General features: G+C 52.9%; 1 protein-coding gene across 4 annotated transcripts in view; it reads left to right on the forward strand.

Moving 5' to 3' along the window:
• The window catches only part of NADSYN1 (NAD synthetase 1), a 30,166-nt gene extending 14,286 nt beyond the window's left edge, over nt 1-15,880 (forward strand). For all 4 annotated transcript variants that reach the window (XM_019755672.3, XM_019755674.3, XM_074336896.2 and 1 more), the window contains exons 10-21: nt 1,255-1,329; nt 2,240-2,364; nt 2,863-2,911; nt 3,271-3,373; nt 3,825-3,993; nt 5,646-5,781; nt 6,883-6,989; nt 10,105-10,236; nt 10,614-10,683; nt 13,747-13,875; nt 14,380-14,556; nt 15,634-15,880. In XM_019755672.3, coding sequence (XP_019611231.3) covers nt 1,255-1,329; nt 2,240-2,364; nt 2,863-2,911; nt 3,271-3,373; nt 3,825-3,993; nt 5,646-5,781; nt 6,883-6,989; nt 10,105-10,236; nt 10,614-10,683; nt 13,747-13,875; nt 14,380-14,556; nt 15,634-15,684 — 1,323 coding nt within the window. In that variant the 3' untranslated portion in view covers nt 15,685-15,880. The remainder of the gene's footprint in view (nt 1-1,254; nt 1,330-2,239; nt 2,365-2,862; nt 2,912-3,270; nt 3,374-3,824; nt 3,994-5,645; nt 5,782-6,882; nt 6,990-10,104; nt 10,237-10,613; nt 10,684-13,746; nt 13,876-14,379; nt 14,557-15,633) is intronic.
• The last annotated feature ends 660 nt before the right edge of the window (nt 15,881-16,540 follow it).

Raw genomic sequence — 16,540 nt, forward strand, 5'->3', positions numbered from 1 at the left:
GAATTCCCTGATTTTGCCCGAGTGTTCAGGCGTGGGGTGGCATCACTGTCCTCAGGCCGAAGGCAATGCAGTTCTGCCACTTCCTGTATAATCTGCCTCAAACGACCAGACCTGAGAAATCAGCGTGGGGAGTTGCCTCGTAGCTGCCCTTCCCCCCCAGCCCTGCCGCTCTGAGCACAAGCCCGCTGCCCTCTCTAGGGGACGTGCTTCTCGGCGTCTCCATCAGACGTTGTGTTGAAGCCGACCTAGTTTGGGGAAGAAGTGGAATGGGGCCTTATTCTCATGCAAAGAGCCGCACTTTCCACAGGTTTTCATTTTTGTGTGTGCAGCTCCAGGTTTTCTTGGCTTTGTCACACGAGGAGTATGGTGGCTTTGGTGACCCGTCACTTTGGGAAATGACAGGAGAACCAGGGGACACATATGCTTGTTCTCTTTCTCTCTGCAGAGGTTTTGAGCTTGAGTGAGGCCCAGTGTTGACACAGGCAGGCGTCCACAGGCCAAGTGGCAGGAGCAGAGTGGCCACGGCTGTCCTATGTCACCCACTGGTGACACGGCTGTCCTATGCCCCACACTTGCGTGTAGTGAGGCAGTATTCTAGTAACATGATTTGATTAGGAAATTTTTTTTCATAAAGGAATAACATCTGCGAATTAAAGCCATTCTCTTTTCTGCTATGTGTTGCAAGCAGCAGAACCTCCCCTCCCCCACCTCATCTGAGGTCAAAGGCAGGGAAGTATCACGTCCTGTAACACACGCAGCATGTCCAAGCCAGGACGCTGGCGTGGTCACTGGGGCTCTGGCTCTGCTTGTCTGCCATTCGCCAGCTTGGCCTTCCTTCTCGGCTTGCCTCTCCTCACCAGGACAGCTGCAGCCGCTCCAGCCCTTCCCATCCCCACACAGCCACGTTCCAAGGCAGAAAAGGGGCCCTTGCTCCCATGGGTCTTTCAGAACAGAGACACTGTCTCAGAAGCCCCCAGCAGACATTTGTTGTGTCCTGTGCCGTGATGACAGGTCACTGGGAAGTGTCTGGATTCAGTGGAGGTTCTGTGGCAGCAGTAAGAGGGAAGGGCGTTGGGTCGTCAGCAGCACTGGCCTTCCCCTCTCCCTGGGCCCCTAGGAATCCACAGGTCCCCAGCCCCAGCCTTAGAAGCTGAGACTCAGCTGTGTGCAACTTGGCACACTTACTAAAGTAGTCAAATTGCACGCATGAGAGTAAAAAACAAAAAGTCACACTCTCTTTGAAAACTCCTGCAGGAAGTTCTCACCGCCACGTTGGACTTGGAGGATGTCAGAAGCTACAGGGCGGAGATTTCATCCCGAAACCTGTCAGTAAGTGCGTTAGTAGACACCCACGTAGGACACTGGTCGAGGACCCAGAAACCCCCCCCTTTTTTTTTTTTTTTGTAAATAACGGCTTTATTGAGATACCATTCCCGTACCATACAGTTCACTGGTTTCAGCACATGACCCAGTGGGCTTTGGCATAGTCACGCATGTACCATGCAGCCATTATTACCATAAGCAGTTAGAACATTTTAGCATCCCGAAAAGAAACCCAGTACCAATTGGCTGTCACTGCCCATCCCACTTCCCCAGCCCCTGGCAACCACTGATCTATTTTCCGTCCATGGATGTGCCTGTTCTGGATGTTTCATGTAAAGGGAATCACACAACATGTGCTCTTGTGTGTCTGGCCTCTTTCACCGAACGCAGTGTCTTCAGGGTCCATCCATGTCATCACGTGTCGGTGCATCGTCCTTTTTATGGCCAAATAATATTCCATTGATGGGATGGACCACGTGTGTGTGTTTATTCATCTGCAGCTGACCATTTGGGTTGTTACCATGTTTTGCCTGTGGTGACTAATGCTGCTGCAAACATGTGCCCAGGTATTTGGGGGATACATTTTCCCATTTCTCTTGAGTGGAACTGCTGGGTCACGTGGTAGGTCTATGTCCTCATCTTTTGAGGAGCTGCCAGACATTCCCACAGCAGCACCCCATCTTACATTCTCACCAGTGACGTGCATCTGAGGGTCCCTACTCCTCCGTCTGCTCCAACACTTGTGACCGTCCGTCTTTCTGAGTCTAGCCGTCCCGGTAGGCGTGAAGGGTCTCCCGCGGCAGGTCAGACGTGCACGTCCCACGGCTGACAGAGTCCTGCTCCTCCGCCCGTGTCGGGACCCTGTGAGGGTTTTGGTACAGAGAGGTTGTCATTGTGTCGTCCTGTCCATCCACAGGCCAGCAGGGTGAGTCCCTACCCCCGCGTGAAGGTGGACTTTGCCCTCTCGTGCCACGAGGACCTGCTAGAGCCACTGTCTGAGCCCGTGGAGTGGAAGTACCACAGTGCTGGCGAGGAGATCAGGTGGGCGGCCCCTTCAGGGCAGGCGGGACCCCGCGGGCCACCCCCTCACCCTGCACTGCAGCTGTCCGCTCTGCACTGGGGACCGCATGGAGCAGGCGTGGTGGCTGGTTTTCAGAACCTGCCCGGGCAGCCACTTGGTCAGGAGGCAGCCACACATCGTCGGGGCTGAGGGTGAGGACGCTGCACCCACACCACCGGGTGCCACGCCAGCCCCACCGCTTCCCTGCACTGAGACTTTGAGACAAAGGCTCTGCCCTCTCCTTTCTGTGACTCAGTTTTCCTATTTCAAAAGGGGGCTAATGACAGTACCCACCTGCCAGGGCTCTTTTAAGACTTAAAATGTGTTCATTCACGTGAGGTCCTTAAAACAGAGGCTGGCGCCTTGTGGGAGCCCATCTCTGCTGGCGGCTCTCACGGCCTCCACCTCGGCACCTGCCCCAGGGAAGCTGCTCGCCGAGTCAGCGGTACCCACACCTCATGCTTTCCTTTATTCCCCAGCCTTGGACCTGCTTGCTGGCTCTGGGACTTCCTAAGACGCAGCCAACAGGTAAGACTTCGGCATCTCACTAGCTGACTTGCTCCTTCTGCTGGTTGGTTTGCATTTTATTCCATGGCAGACTAGCGATTTTGTTTTTTAAATGCAAGCAACCAAAAGCATTTCTTCACTCTGAGTCAGTCGGGAGCTTGGTCTCCACCAGCCGGGGGCCATCGTGGAGTCCTATGGGGGAGGGTCTCCTGCCACTGACATTCAGAGTTACGGGACACCATCACCTGCCAGTTTGGGATCACGCCCGTCTGTATTTTTGTGGGCACTCATCAGGGTTTGCAGGTGGAGCTGGGCTACGCTTTGGGCACGTTGCTTTCCCGAGGCTCTGCTCACACCTGCGTTTGGTTGGCCTGTTGCAGGCGGGGTTTTTCCTGCCCCTGAGTGGTGGGGTGGACAGCGCAGCCACCGCCTGCCTCGTCTACTCCATGTGCCACCAGGTCTGCGAGGCTGTGAAGAACGGAAGTAGGTGACATCTGTGGCCTGAGGAAGGCCCCAGGGGTCAGCCCTCGGGCCATCTATGGGAGGAGCAGAGGAAAAACTCAGGTCATGGGCGGAGGAGGCTTTGCGGACGTGCTCAGATGTCATAACGTCATGCCCAAGTCCTGGGGCTTGGGGACAGCAAGGCCATTAACGTCCCTTCCCAAGGGTTTGGGTCCATGTGGCTGCGTCCATGAAGCCACAGGTGCATGCTGTTGCTGTCTGTTGTCAGCCTGGCCCGACGGACGGCACAAGGGCTCTGGGGTCGGGCAAAGCCTCCCACTGTGCCATCGAATGTCCCCTTAGTATATACACCTGGGACCCTGGGCTGACGCTACTTGTCTGACGAGATTCCTGGGGCGATGGAGAGAGACTAGCTATGCAGACGCCTTGCGCACAGCAGCTGGCTGCCACCCTTCTGTCCGGCCGTTTTCAGATCCAGAAGTGCTGGCTGATGTCCGGACCATTGTGAACGAGATCAACTACACCCCTGAGGACCCCCGAGAGCTGTGTGGACGCCTACTGACGACATGCTACATGGCCAGCGAGAACTCCTCCCGGGAGACGAACGACAGGGCCAGAGACTTGGCCCAGCAGATTGGAAGGTAGAGTTGGTCACTGGTGTTGGGCACACCCAGTGGCTGTAACCACGGGAAGCTCCGCCTGTGATGATGTTTGTGGTAAAATGCACATCCAAGAGTGGAGCTGGTTTTCATTCCTTCTTGGTTTGAGCCAGATTTTAGGGAAACTGCATCGGTTCCACCCTGAGTCCTAGCTGTCTGATCCCAGCCTTTCCCCCCCTTGCATCCAGGCACAGGCTGCCAGGGCGATGTGCACGGGACCAGGTGCAGCCTGCCCTGTGCCTGGGGAAGGTGGCGAGAGGGCATCTCCCTAGAGAGGGACAGGTAGTTCCATTCCAAGTGTTCCATTTATTCTGCCTCTTAGGAAAAAATGAGGCACTCATCCTGTTTGCTGAGCTCAGCTGAAAGCTGCCCCCCAGCAAGCCCACTCCTGGGTCTACACCCAAAGGGACTGACCACGGGGACTCTGTACCCCCATGCTCATAGCAGCAGCATTCGCAGCAGCCACAAGGTAGATACAGCCCAGGTGTCCATCCACAGAGGAACGGATAGTAGCAGTGTAGTCCCACGAGGTCGGACAATTAAGTTCGCAAATTTGTTGCAACGATGTTGCTAACCTTTTTTTGTATCAGGGATTGTTCATTATGTGGAAGTGCTGAAAAGTCTGTGTGAAAAAGTTAGACGACCTGAACCTTTCGCCAACAATTCATGGCTCTTGCATCACGACAATGCACCAGCTCACACAGCTCTGTCTGTGAGGGAGTTTTTAGCCAGTAAACAAATAACTATTGGAACACCCTCCCTACTCACCTGATCTGGCCCCCAATGACTTCTTTCTTTACCCAGAGATAAAAGAAATATTGAAAGGAAGACATTTTGATGACATTCAGGACATCAAGGGTAATACAACAACAACCCTGATGGCTATTCCAGAAAAAGAGTTCCAACATTGCTTTAAAAGATGGACTAGGCAGTAGTGTCGGTGCACAGCTTCCCAAGGGGAGTCCTTCATAGGTGACTGTAGTGATATTCAGCAATGAGGTATGGAGCACTTTTTCTAGGATGAGTTCATGAACTTAATTGTCCGACCTCATATTCAGCCGTAAAAGGAGGACGTCCTGACACCTGCTGCGACGTGGCTGGACCTGGAGGACACTGTGCTGAGTGAAACAAGCCTGTCACAGGAGGACACCTGTTGTGTGATTCCATTTCTATGAAATGTCCAGAACAGGCAAATCCGTAGAGATAGGAAGTGGAGTAATTATTGTCAGGGGCTGGAAGAGGACGATGGGGAGTGACTGCTAGTGAGCACAGGGCCTCCTTTTGGGGTGATAGGAATGTTCTGGAACTAGACAGAGGTGCTGGCTGCACAACCTTGTGAATCTACTGTCACTGAACTGTGCACATTACAGTGGTTAAAGTGGTAGGTTTTGTGTGATGTGTGCTTCCCTGTGCGCGCGCGCGCACACACACACACACGCACGCACGCACACACACGCACGCACGCACACACACACACACACACACACATACACACACACACGCACACACACACACGCATACACACACACACGCACGCACACACACACGCACACACACACACACGCACACACACACACGCATACACACACACACACACACACACACACACGCCATGCCCACCCTTTGTCCTTCAGCTACCACATCAGTCTCAGCATCGACCCCGCCGTGAGGGCCGTCATAGGCATCTTCAGCCTGGTGACGGGGAGAAGCCCTCTGTTTGCCGTTCACGGAGGAAGCAGCAGGGAAAACCTGGCCCTGCAGAACGTACAGGTGTGGCTCCCCGCCTGCCATTCTCACCACGTGGGGGGACCCTGGGGACGGCCGGTGCTGGGGCCAGCGGCCCGTGTGCCTCATCAGAGACTCTGATCCTGCAGCCTCCTGGACAGGTTAGGGGTCTGCGTGTGTATGTGTACGTGCGTGAGCGTGCAAGCGTAAGGGGATGCGAGATAGCATGTACAGGAGTTGGAGTGTGTAAGTGCAAGAGTAAGGTGTCTGAGAGTGTATGAGTGAAAGTATGTGTGAGCATAACTGAGTATGAAAACTTGTGAGAGTGAGATGGGAGTGAGTGTGAGTATGTGAGTGTGGGTGCATGTGTGTGCATGTGTAAGAACGTGAGGTGTTTATGAGAATGTGTTGGGTGCACATGTGTGAGCATGACTGTGTATGTGAATTTGAAAGTTTGTGAGTGAGATGGGGCTATAAGTGAGAGTACATGTGGGTTGGGAAGATTTGTGAGTGAATGAGTGTGCACGCAGGAATGAGTGTGTATGTGGCTGTGAGAATGTGTGCGTTGGTACGAGTGAGGTGTGCATTGCACACTCATTTGTGTGTCTGTACATTTCCTATATCTTCGGTGAGAGGCTCAAATACTGCCCTACCCCCGGGCTACGGCAGGGGAGCTGGACACTGGTCAGCTGGTGGAGGGAAAGGGGCCCTGGGCTCCATCCAGCTGCTCAGAGCTGTCCTCTCTCTGTCCCCTTTCTGCTGGACATGGGTGGCCTTCCCCTTCTTCAGAAACTCCAGTGGTAAAGGGACGAGGTGGCCGAGATTTCTCCCAGCTGGCTTTGCAGCCCAGTCCTGCCACTGACACGCTCTCAGCGCCCGGTTCCAGGTCCTTCCATCTCTGACACGGCTACCGCTGAGCATACACGGGCACCATGGAGATGGGCCATCCCAAGGCGCATGCACAGGACACCTTACTCTGTCTTCTTTGGACACCAGAAAGCTGCTAAATGCCTCTAACTTTCCTGTTTTCCAGAGGTTGCTTGGGGAGACCCTTTCTTTCGAGCTGTGATGGGATCATGGTGTTAGTACACGTGTCCCCCACGTGTGTCCCCTGCACAGGGTGACGTTTCCCCTCCTGTCGTCCAGGCTCGGCTGAGGATGGTCGTCGCCTATCTTTTTGCCCAGCTGAGCCTCTGGTCTCGGGGTGCTCGAGGTGGACTTCTGGTGCTGGGGTCCGCCAATGTGGACGAGAGGTGTGTATGCCTGGTGGGCAGCGGGAAGGGTCCTGAGTGCCCCGAATCTTAGAGCATGAGTGCTTCCACAGCACCTCACCGACTCTCTCAGCATCTGTCATCTCGTGTCTGGCAGGACATGTGTGGCTCCTGCGGTAGCATCTCTTCTCCAGCATTTCAGTGGCTGTGAAGACTGGCCCTTCCTCTGGCTCCCTCCCCTCCCCCACCCCTGCCCTCACCCAGCTTTGTGGTTCTTCCTTCACGTGTGTCTGGAACCCGCTCCCCACCCCTGAGCTGCGTGTTTAGGATCGCCTTTTTGTCCTCGGCAATTCCACTGCCTCTTACATCTGTTCTCTGTGCCAAGTTGTCACCTCCAAACCAGGTAGATCATTTGTGATGGGCACAGAAAGTACTCTCTTTCTCATATTGCACCCTGGTTGAAAAACAATTCAGGTTTTTCCAGATAAATTTCATCTGACCTTCAAGCCAAGCAGTGGAGGCTGCGAGAACTTCTCCAGCCTCAGTTTCCCCATTTCCTAACCCCGCTTCTCTCAGTTGTTCTCTTTGATGCTCGTAGGTGTTCCTTGTTACCTGAGAAATTTCAGAAACTTTATTTGTCATTTATTCCTCTATTGTATGCATCAGTGTGTCCATCATCCACGTAGCCATCTACCCATCTACCACCATCCATTCATCCATCCATCCACCCACCCATCTATACATCCATCCATCCATCCATCCATCCACCATCCACCCGACCATCCATCCATCCATCTATCTACTTACCCACCCTTCCATCCACCCACCCACCCACCCATTCATCCACCATTTATCCATCCATCCATCTCTCTATAGTATGGGTGTTTTAATCTTTCTACGTCCTTGCGTGTCTGCAAATGTGTTCTCTGTTAAATATTTTTGACTTTTGATTTCCTACTTTATTTCCTAATTAGAAAAATTTGAAATCAGCGTCCTATAGCTGGTAACAATTCTCACCCTCTCCATGCATATTTTGTTAGATTTCATTGCTTGTCTGTTGCCTGTGGTGCTATTGTAAGGGAATGACTTTTCAGGAGGGGTCTGATGGCTGGTGTGTATTCTGAGCCCTGATGTAGTTGAGAATATTGGCGTGTTTTGCTTTGTTTCGCTTTTGTAAATGAACAAGAATTTTATTTGTTACATAATTATGTTACTGTAACAATTCCCCTTCACAAGTCTTATCCATTGTTTTCTGATATTTAATATTTTAGCAAAAAAATTTTTTTCTCTGGGTAGTGGTTGTGTTCCAGGTGCTTAAAATTTCTAGATGTCTATTTAGAAAATAAATTTATGACACCCACTTAAATATTCACCTCTTTCTTTGCTCTTTGCTACTAAGCCTCTCATGGGTAGACAGAAGTCTTCCTCACGTTGGGGAAACATTTTGTCTATTATTGTAATTGTGCTTTTTCTGTCCGATTTGTATCATATCTGTGTCCGGTCGATTTTTATTTGCTGCATCCCTGTCTTCTCATTGGTTATAGCCATTTCTCCTTTTCCTTTACATGTTGAGGTAGAATCTCAGGTTTATAGTTTTCTATCATGTTGATTTGTTTTTAAAAGTTGCTTCTAATTCTGTGCCTTACTTGCTTCTAATTCTGCTTTTGGTCCTGTTGTGTTCCATTCACTCATCATCAGATAAGCATCAAACAGTTACCACGTACCAGGCATTCCTGGTGCTGTGAACAAAAGAGAAAAATAATTCCCATTTTACTCTAGTGGAAGGAGACAGATAATAACAAAACAAATCCCATATTATGTGAAAATTGCACAGAGAACTGAAAGGGGGAGTTTGTGAGTGTGGGATTGTACATGGGGTGCCCAAGGAAGGCCTCTCGGAGAACTGTTGGTTTATAAAGGTCTGCGGGCAGTGAGGAGGGCAGATGCAGCTCAAACAGCCTGTGCAAAGGCCCTGAGGTGAGACCCTTCCTCTCTCAAGGCTTTATCCGTGAAACAGCTCCTGCCAAGTGGTGCTCACAGGGCAGGTGCCTTTTCAACCAGATCAGGTGTAGGCGAGTGTTTCAGGTAGTGGGAAGCGGCTGTCTGGGATGCCGGTGTTTAAGTGTGAGCTCTGAAAATGTTGAGAAAGGCACCTGGTGAGATAAGCAGGGCCAGACACCGGAAGGCCTGGTAAAGAAGGACCGCACTGAGGAGATTCAGACAGCCACATGGGTGTGGCCAGGGATGGCCTTGGAGGTGGGTGGGCTTGGGATGGGGATGGAGACCTGCAGTAACCCAGTGGTCCTGTGAGAGAACATGGTGCCTGCGTGGTGCTAGGGGGTGGGAGGTGGGGAGGGGTGCGTCCCCTGAAAGGTGGCCGAGTGTCCTGCGGCTGCTGCAGCCAATGCCCAGTCAGTGGCTTCCACAGCAGAGTGTCCTCTGGCACTTCTGTGTGATCGACGTTCGACATGGGTCTCACTGGGCTAAAAGCAGCGTGTCGCAGGGCTGGTTCCTCTGGGCGGCGCAGAGGAGGGTTTGTTCCTGGCCATTTCCAGCTTCTGGACGTGCCACATCCCTTGGCTTCGTGGCCCCTCCTGCGTCTGTAAAGCCAGCGCTGCAGCATGTCTGTGCCTGTCCTCTGTGGTCACAGCTCCCTCTGACCCTGACCCCCCCACCTCTTTGTTCCACGTTTAAGGACCCTTCGGGTTACACTTAGGGCCCACCCAGAAATCCAGGACAAAAGCCTCGTCTCAGGATCCTCACCTGATCACAGCTGCAGGTCCCTTATGCTCTGTAAGGTCACACCGTCACAGGTTCTGGGGTAGGACGTGAGCATCTTTGGGGGCCACTCTTCGCCCACCGTAGGAGGCATCTAGGAGTGGACAGGTGTGCAGGTGGCCCTGGCGCTGGGCTCCACCCTGCCCTGCTCAGGACAGACCTGTTTCCTGGCCCCACGTCTCGTCTGGCCCCGAACACCTCCCCTCGGTCATTGGCAGCTCTGCCCCTGTCACGGTCTACCCAGTCGTACCACATGTCTCCGAGACCCTCCGGTTGGCCAAACTCTGGGGGAAGCAAGTCTTGGGATGATGGGGGGCTGGACGGCCCAGCCCCCAGGTTGGCGGGCCCACTGCCCAGACCACGTGTTCTCTCGCTGCAGCCTCCTCGGCTACCTGACCAAGTACGACAGCTCCAGTGCTGACATCAACCCCATAGGCGGGATCAGCAAGACGGACCTGAGAGCCTTCATCCAGTACTGCATTGAGCACTTCCAGCTCCCCGCCCTGCAGGGGTGAGCGCCACCCTCAAGGCCAGGGATGCGGCCATGTCCCCGCAGAGCCCCAGGCTCCCCTCACCCCACTCAGCCACCTCCCATCTCTCCCTACCAGCTGATGAAAGCAGTCCTGCCGTTCAGCAGGCACTTGGGGTCCCACACCCAGGCCACCCCCTTCCTTCCTCCCTCCTTGTTCTTGCTCCCCAGTCCCATGGCTCTGGCCAGATCAGGCAGCCGCTGCCTCCCTCGTCCCCTCACCGCCCATCCTCCATCGGGCTGGGAAGTCTGATGCCGCTGTCCGTCTCCAAGCTGCACAGAGAGTCTGGTGTTTTAATAGTATCTGTTGGATTGATTAGTACCCAGTTGCCGTAACTGACTGTGTGTCTTGGCTGTAGCATTCTGGCAGCGCCGGCCACCGCAGAGCTGGAGCCCTTGACCGACGGACAAGTATCCCAGACTGACGAGGTAATGGTGGTGGCTTTGTCACCATGCTTCTCCCCATCTCCCTACTCCTGATGTGTCTGTGCTGGGTTCCTCCACGACCTCCCTTCTGCCCTGGGGAACCGTGCTCCATTGCTGGGTTCCTGGCCTGGGAGCCGGGCTCAGCATCAGTCCACTGCTGGCCTTTGACCTTTGCACTCAGCTATGTGGAGGTTGAGGCCTGAGAGGAGGAGGGGATGAGGTGAGTGGGGAGGGAGAGCGTGGACGAGGGGAGTGTCCGCATGTGCTGTTGGGTGACCTCAGAGAAGAATCTCTGTGGGCCCTTCTATCCCGTGGTGGCCTTGAACGATCGGGCTGGTTGGGGTCATAGACTGCAGTTTGCAGCTGTAGTGGACATGGATGGAAGTGACCGTGGACTGTCATAAGATCCGTGACAACTGACCTTCCTGCCTCCAGCTCCTTTAGTCACAGAGATTTACTCTTGTATTTTCTTCCAAGAGCTTGATAGTTTGGGCCCTTATATTGAGGTCTATGACCTAGTTGAGTTAGCTTTTGTGAATGGTGTGAGGAAGGGATCCAGAGTCCATCCTTTCGCTTGTGGAAATCCAAGTGTGCCAGCACCATTTGTTGAAAAGACAGTTCTTTCTCCTGGTGAGTTGTCTGGGCATCTTGGTTGAACATCAGTTGACTATAAATGTGAGGGTTTATTTCTGGATTCTGTTCCCTGACCTGTGTGTCTGTGTTTGTTTTTCAGAACCACAGTCTTCATTACTGTAACTTTATAGTAAGTTTGGAGACCAGGAAGTATAAATCCTCTCCTTGGTTCTTTTTCAAGATAATTTTGGAAATTCTGTGTCCCTTGAATTTCTATATGAATTTTTAGATCAGCTTGTCAGTTATTGCAGAAAAATCCAGCTTGGATTTTTATTCCATTGAATCTGTCGATCAGTTTGGTGGTTGTTGCTATCTTAATACTCTTCAGACCTCTGACCTATGAACGTGGGGTGTCTTCCCATTTTCTTCAATCTTTGTGAATGTCCTTCAACAATGGTTTTTAATTTTCAGAGTATATGGTACACTTCTTTTGTTAAATTTATTTCTTAAGTAACTTATTCTTGTAGGTGCTATCATTATAAATGGAACTTTCTTCTTAATTTCATTTTTGAGTATTCATTGCCAGTGTCTAGAAACACACTGATTTTCTCTACTGTTTTTCTATTCTCTATGTCACTAACTTCCCCTCTATCCTTCTTATTTCCTTTCTTTTACGTGCTTTAGGTTTCGTTTGCTCTTTTCCGTATGTTGGAAGATGGGAGTTTCCGTTACTGATTTAGATATAGGTGTTTACAACTGTAAGTTTCTCTCTCAGCGCCATTTCCACCGCAGCTCATAGGTTTTGGTGTGTTGCGTCCTCATTTTAACGCATTTCAAGTATGTTCTGGTTTTCCTATGATTTCTTCTTTGACCCATTGGCTTTTTCAGAGGGCGCTTCTTAATTTCCACATACATGTGAATTTCTGAAATGTCTTCCTGTTACTGCATTTCTAATTCTGTGTCATTATGGTCAGTGAGCACACTTTGTGTGATTTCAGTGTTTTGAAATGTACTGAGGCCTGTCTTACGGCTGAGCCTGTGGTCTGTGCTGGAGATTGTCCACTGCCCGTGAGAAGAACGTGTGTGCTTGTCAACTGGAGTGTTGTGTAGATGTCTGCTAGGTCCAGTTGGTTTGTAGTGTGCAGGCCTTCCATCCCTGGGTGATTTTTTTTTTTGTCTCGTTCTAGCCATTGTTAAAAGTGGGGAATTGAACTCTCCACCTATTATTGTTGGATTTAAGGAATTAAAGTGTCACACTAGAAAATATTTCATGCAAAAGGAAGCAGTAAAGGAGGTCCTGTGCCAGGACCCATCACGTGCTGCCAGCTCAGTGGTGAGCGAGACACATATGGTCACTTTCCCCAAAATGCTCACCGTCCCCTGGAGGGGACAGACAATCAGGAAGTAACCGTGATGGCCCCAGGTGGCTATGAGTCCGTCCACAAAACCAACCCGGGTGACCCGATGGTGGCAGTGTCCCTTAGAAAGGGATCGGGACAGGCCTCCCAAGGTGGTGACATTGGAGCTGAGGCCTGAGGGAAGGCCTGGGTGGCAGTGGGAGGAGGCTGGGCCCGGTCACAGGAGGCCCCCAGGCAGAGGTCAGAGCTGTCCTGCTGTGTCACCAAGTGCCAGCATCACCGTCTGTCTCCCTGAGAAGTCTCTGGCTGTCTGTTCTGGGACAGGAATTGAGAGAGGATTGGAGCCAATGTTGAAAAAGGGTTCAGCTCGCGTAAACCTCGGTGTGATGCTGACTTGTGAGTAGGCTTGAGGCTTCCCTCAGCCTCTGACGTGGCCCAGCTTTCCGCGTGCCCGGTGCCTTTTCTCTGCGTCTTCCATCCTTCAGGGAGACGGGCTCACTGAGGCAGGGCCCAGGGCCGGACATGGAGGCTTGTGCTGGTTTCCTGGGGCTGCTGTAACTAAACACCCCAGACTGGATGGCTTAACCCACAGAACTGTGTTCTCTCCCGGTTCTGAGGCCCGGAAGTCCGGAATCAAAGTGTTGTGGGGCCTCACTCCCCTTCCCCTCACCTAAGGCTCCAGGGAGGGTCCTTCCTGCCTCCTCCAGCTTCTGGGGGCTCCTGGCGTCCCTGGGCTCGTGGCCTTCTTCACCTGGTCTCCTCTCTGCGTCTTCTCCTCTTTTGTCTCTTATAACTGTCACTGGATTTAAGACCCACCTCGAATCCAGCCGGGGTCATCTCATCTTGAGATCCGTAATTACATCTGCAAAGACCCCTTTTCTAAATAAATTCACAATTTGTAGGTTCTGAGGCTTCAGACGTGGACATATCTTTTGTGGGGGCCACAGTCCCCCATCCCAGTCCTCAAAACCAAATGTCGGGCTCTTCGTCATTTTTTGTGAGTCCTACCTCCTCGTCAGCCCATTGGTGTGGGGATACGAGGCCTCACTCAGCATCTGCTCCTGGCCCTTTGACCCGTCCCCTGTGTCTCGGTTCCCGTCTGCACACAAAGCTTTCAGTGCTCTTTGCTCCACAGGAAGACATGGGGATGACATACGCAGAGCTGTCGGTCTACGGAAGGCTCCGGAAGGTCGCCAAGACGGGGCCCTACAGCATGTTCTGCAAACTGCTCCACATGTGGAAAGACAGCTGCAGCCCACGACAGGTACACGGCACCTGACGTTCCACGGGGGCTTCAACTCGCAGGGGCAAGTATGTGCGGTGTGACCTCCCAACCATAATGCTCTGACTACTGCCCGCTCCCAGGCCTTCCCCCGGCCCTGGAGCTCGACCACCCCGTAGCAAGCAAGCTGCTCCCTTCTTTTTTGGGGGGCAGAGTATAAGCGTTGAGGTCGGAAGATCATTGCTTTTCTGCTAGCTTGTTAGAGCGGAAGCCTGCAGACATGGTGGTCCCCACAGGGCCTCCTGGAACCCCGCTCAGGTCCCCCGATGCAGTATCCTGGGGTGCTACTGTCAGGAGCCCACAGTGTTGTAACTCCCCCAGCCGCCCAGGCCCGAGCTCTGGCTGTGTCCAGTCCTGCCTTCTGGACACTCAGGTGTGACAGGGAACCGTGAGCTCGCACGGCCCAGAGTGACACGGGGAAGAACCCCGGCCTCAGATCCCTCCCGCTTCGCGGACGTGATGCCTTGTGCGTTCCCCGCCCACCAGGTGGCTGACAAAGTGAAGCGGTTTTTCTCCAAGTATTCCATGAACAGACACAAAATGACCACGCTCACCCCCGCGTATCACGCCGAAAACTATAGCCCCGACGACAACAGATTCGACCTGCGGCCGTTTCTGTACAACGCTGGCTGGCCGTGGCAGTTTCGGTGCATAGAAAATCAGGTAAATCCGGCAAAAACCATTCCTCTCACGTGAAAGACCCATGGAGGAAATAGCAGCTCCTTTCCATTGAGGACGGCATTTTTATACCATCCTTATTTCTGCAAAGGGACCAGCATGTTTAAAGCCGGTCAGAATTTGGCACGTGCACTTTGGGCTGTGCTGTACCTACTGGGTCTGAGCCCCCAAAGTGGTGGCGGGGCGGGCTGTGTCATAGGCCAGTTCCCATCCTGTCCAGACAACTGGCTGTGCCATCTTCTAAACCACCCTGCTTTTGCTTTTTCTAGTGAATGAACAATAGAATAAAGGAAGGTATAGGGCCTCCCCCCTTCCCTTCTGCACGACAGACAGCAAGTTACATGCAGCCCCCTCCCCAGTGCTAACCTGCTGGGAGGAGAAGGACGGCCCATGAGTGACATAGGGATACACCGAAAGTGATACGCTGGGCAGTGCAACGCTGAGCTCAAGAACGCTGGGGGCTGGCAGGAGCCCACTTTCTGTCTGGTGGTCAGGGGGTGTCTGAGGAGGCGACATGTAAACGGGAGATGCACAAGGGAGCACTGTGAGTCCTCAGGGTGAGGTGTTGTCACCTCGGGGACATCAGGCCATGTCTGGAGATGTTTTTGGTTGTCACACCTGGGGAACGGGGTCTGTGCCCTGGCGCCTCTGTGGTGGAGTCCCCTCCCGGGAGGCTGCTCAGTGTCCTGAAGAGTGCGGGACACCCCCTCCCCCAGGGAAGAGTTAGCAGCAGGCGGGGCTTGGCTCCTTCGGCATGCACTCAGCGATGGGTTCCCCCAAACCAGGAATGGGGTTCAGAGGCTCTACAGCCAGATCAACAAATGTAGAAACCCGAGAAGACACAGAGATATAAAGGTGTAAATCGCCTGTGGTCTTCCCCCCGGAGTGACCACGTGGATGTGGCGGCAGCCCCTTCCAGACTTTTCCGTGCACGTGTCTGCATTCAACCACGTTTAGTGCCTTGTAGACACCGTTCGTAACCTGCTTTTTCAGGTCCGTGACTACTGTGTAGTGGTGAAACGTCTGCCGTGGACGCTGTTTTCACGTGACTTCTCTTCCCAGGTTCTCCAGCTGGAGAGGCAGGAGCGGCAGAACCTGGATGGCATGGACTGATGCCGGGTCCGTGGGGAGGGCCCGCCCGCCAGGACCCCGTGTGCCCCTCACTGGTGACCTGGAGCCGGAGCTCAGCCACTCCCTACCTGGAGGAATGTCAACGAGTCTCGTTTCACATTTCAAGGGAGAGGGATCTTTTAAGTCTAGTTCCTTCCCCAAAAAAAAGGCTGAAATAAAGAGAATGATTTTTAACTCACTCTTTTTTTTTTTTTTTTATTAAATTTATTGGGGTGACAATTGTTAGTGAAATTACATAGATTTCAGGTATACAATTCTGTATTACATCATCTATAAATCCCATTGTGTGTTCATCACCCAGAGTCAGTTCTCCTTCCATCACCATATATTCGATCCCCCTTACCCTCATCTCCCACCCCCCACCCCCCACCCGCCTTAACTCACTCTTGAAGCAAGCGCTTCCCCGGCTCTCTGCCTGTCATGCTCCTGAGTCTCAGCAGAGCCCCCTGTGGACGCAGTCCGGAGCCCAGGGAGACTTGCAGACAGGATGGGATGGAGGAGATCCCAGGGTGGGGGTCTAGGCTGGCTCGCCCCGCCCATCACCCACCCTCCCAGTCTTGGCATTTCTGCACCGCGGCTCTGCTTATCTTCCTCTGTCCTTGCTCATGACTCACCTCACTGTCCCCCTTCCTCTCAACTGGCTTGCTTCCCTGATTTGTCTCAGTCATTGTCATCATCCATCCAAAGCCCTAAACCTGCAGTGACACGGATTTGCTTCCATCCCACGCCACTGGGGAAGGCTTCAACGCATGGTGTCCCCAGGACCAGCTGTACCTTTATCAGTCCCTGCCCCTCCAGGTGTCCTGTCATATATTAATATACGAGCTCAAGGTACCAG

This window comes from Rhinolophus sinicus, chromosome 14 (genome assembly GCF_057876585.1).
Source record: "Rhinolophus sinicus isolate RSI-liver-muscle chromosome 14, RSI-T2T, whole genome shotgun sequence".
Taxonomy (NCBI): domain Eukaryota; kingdom Metazoa; phylum Chordata; class Mammalia; order Chiroptera; family Rhinolophidae; genus Rhinolophus; species Rhinolophus sinicus.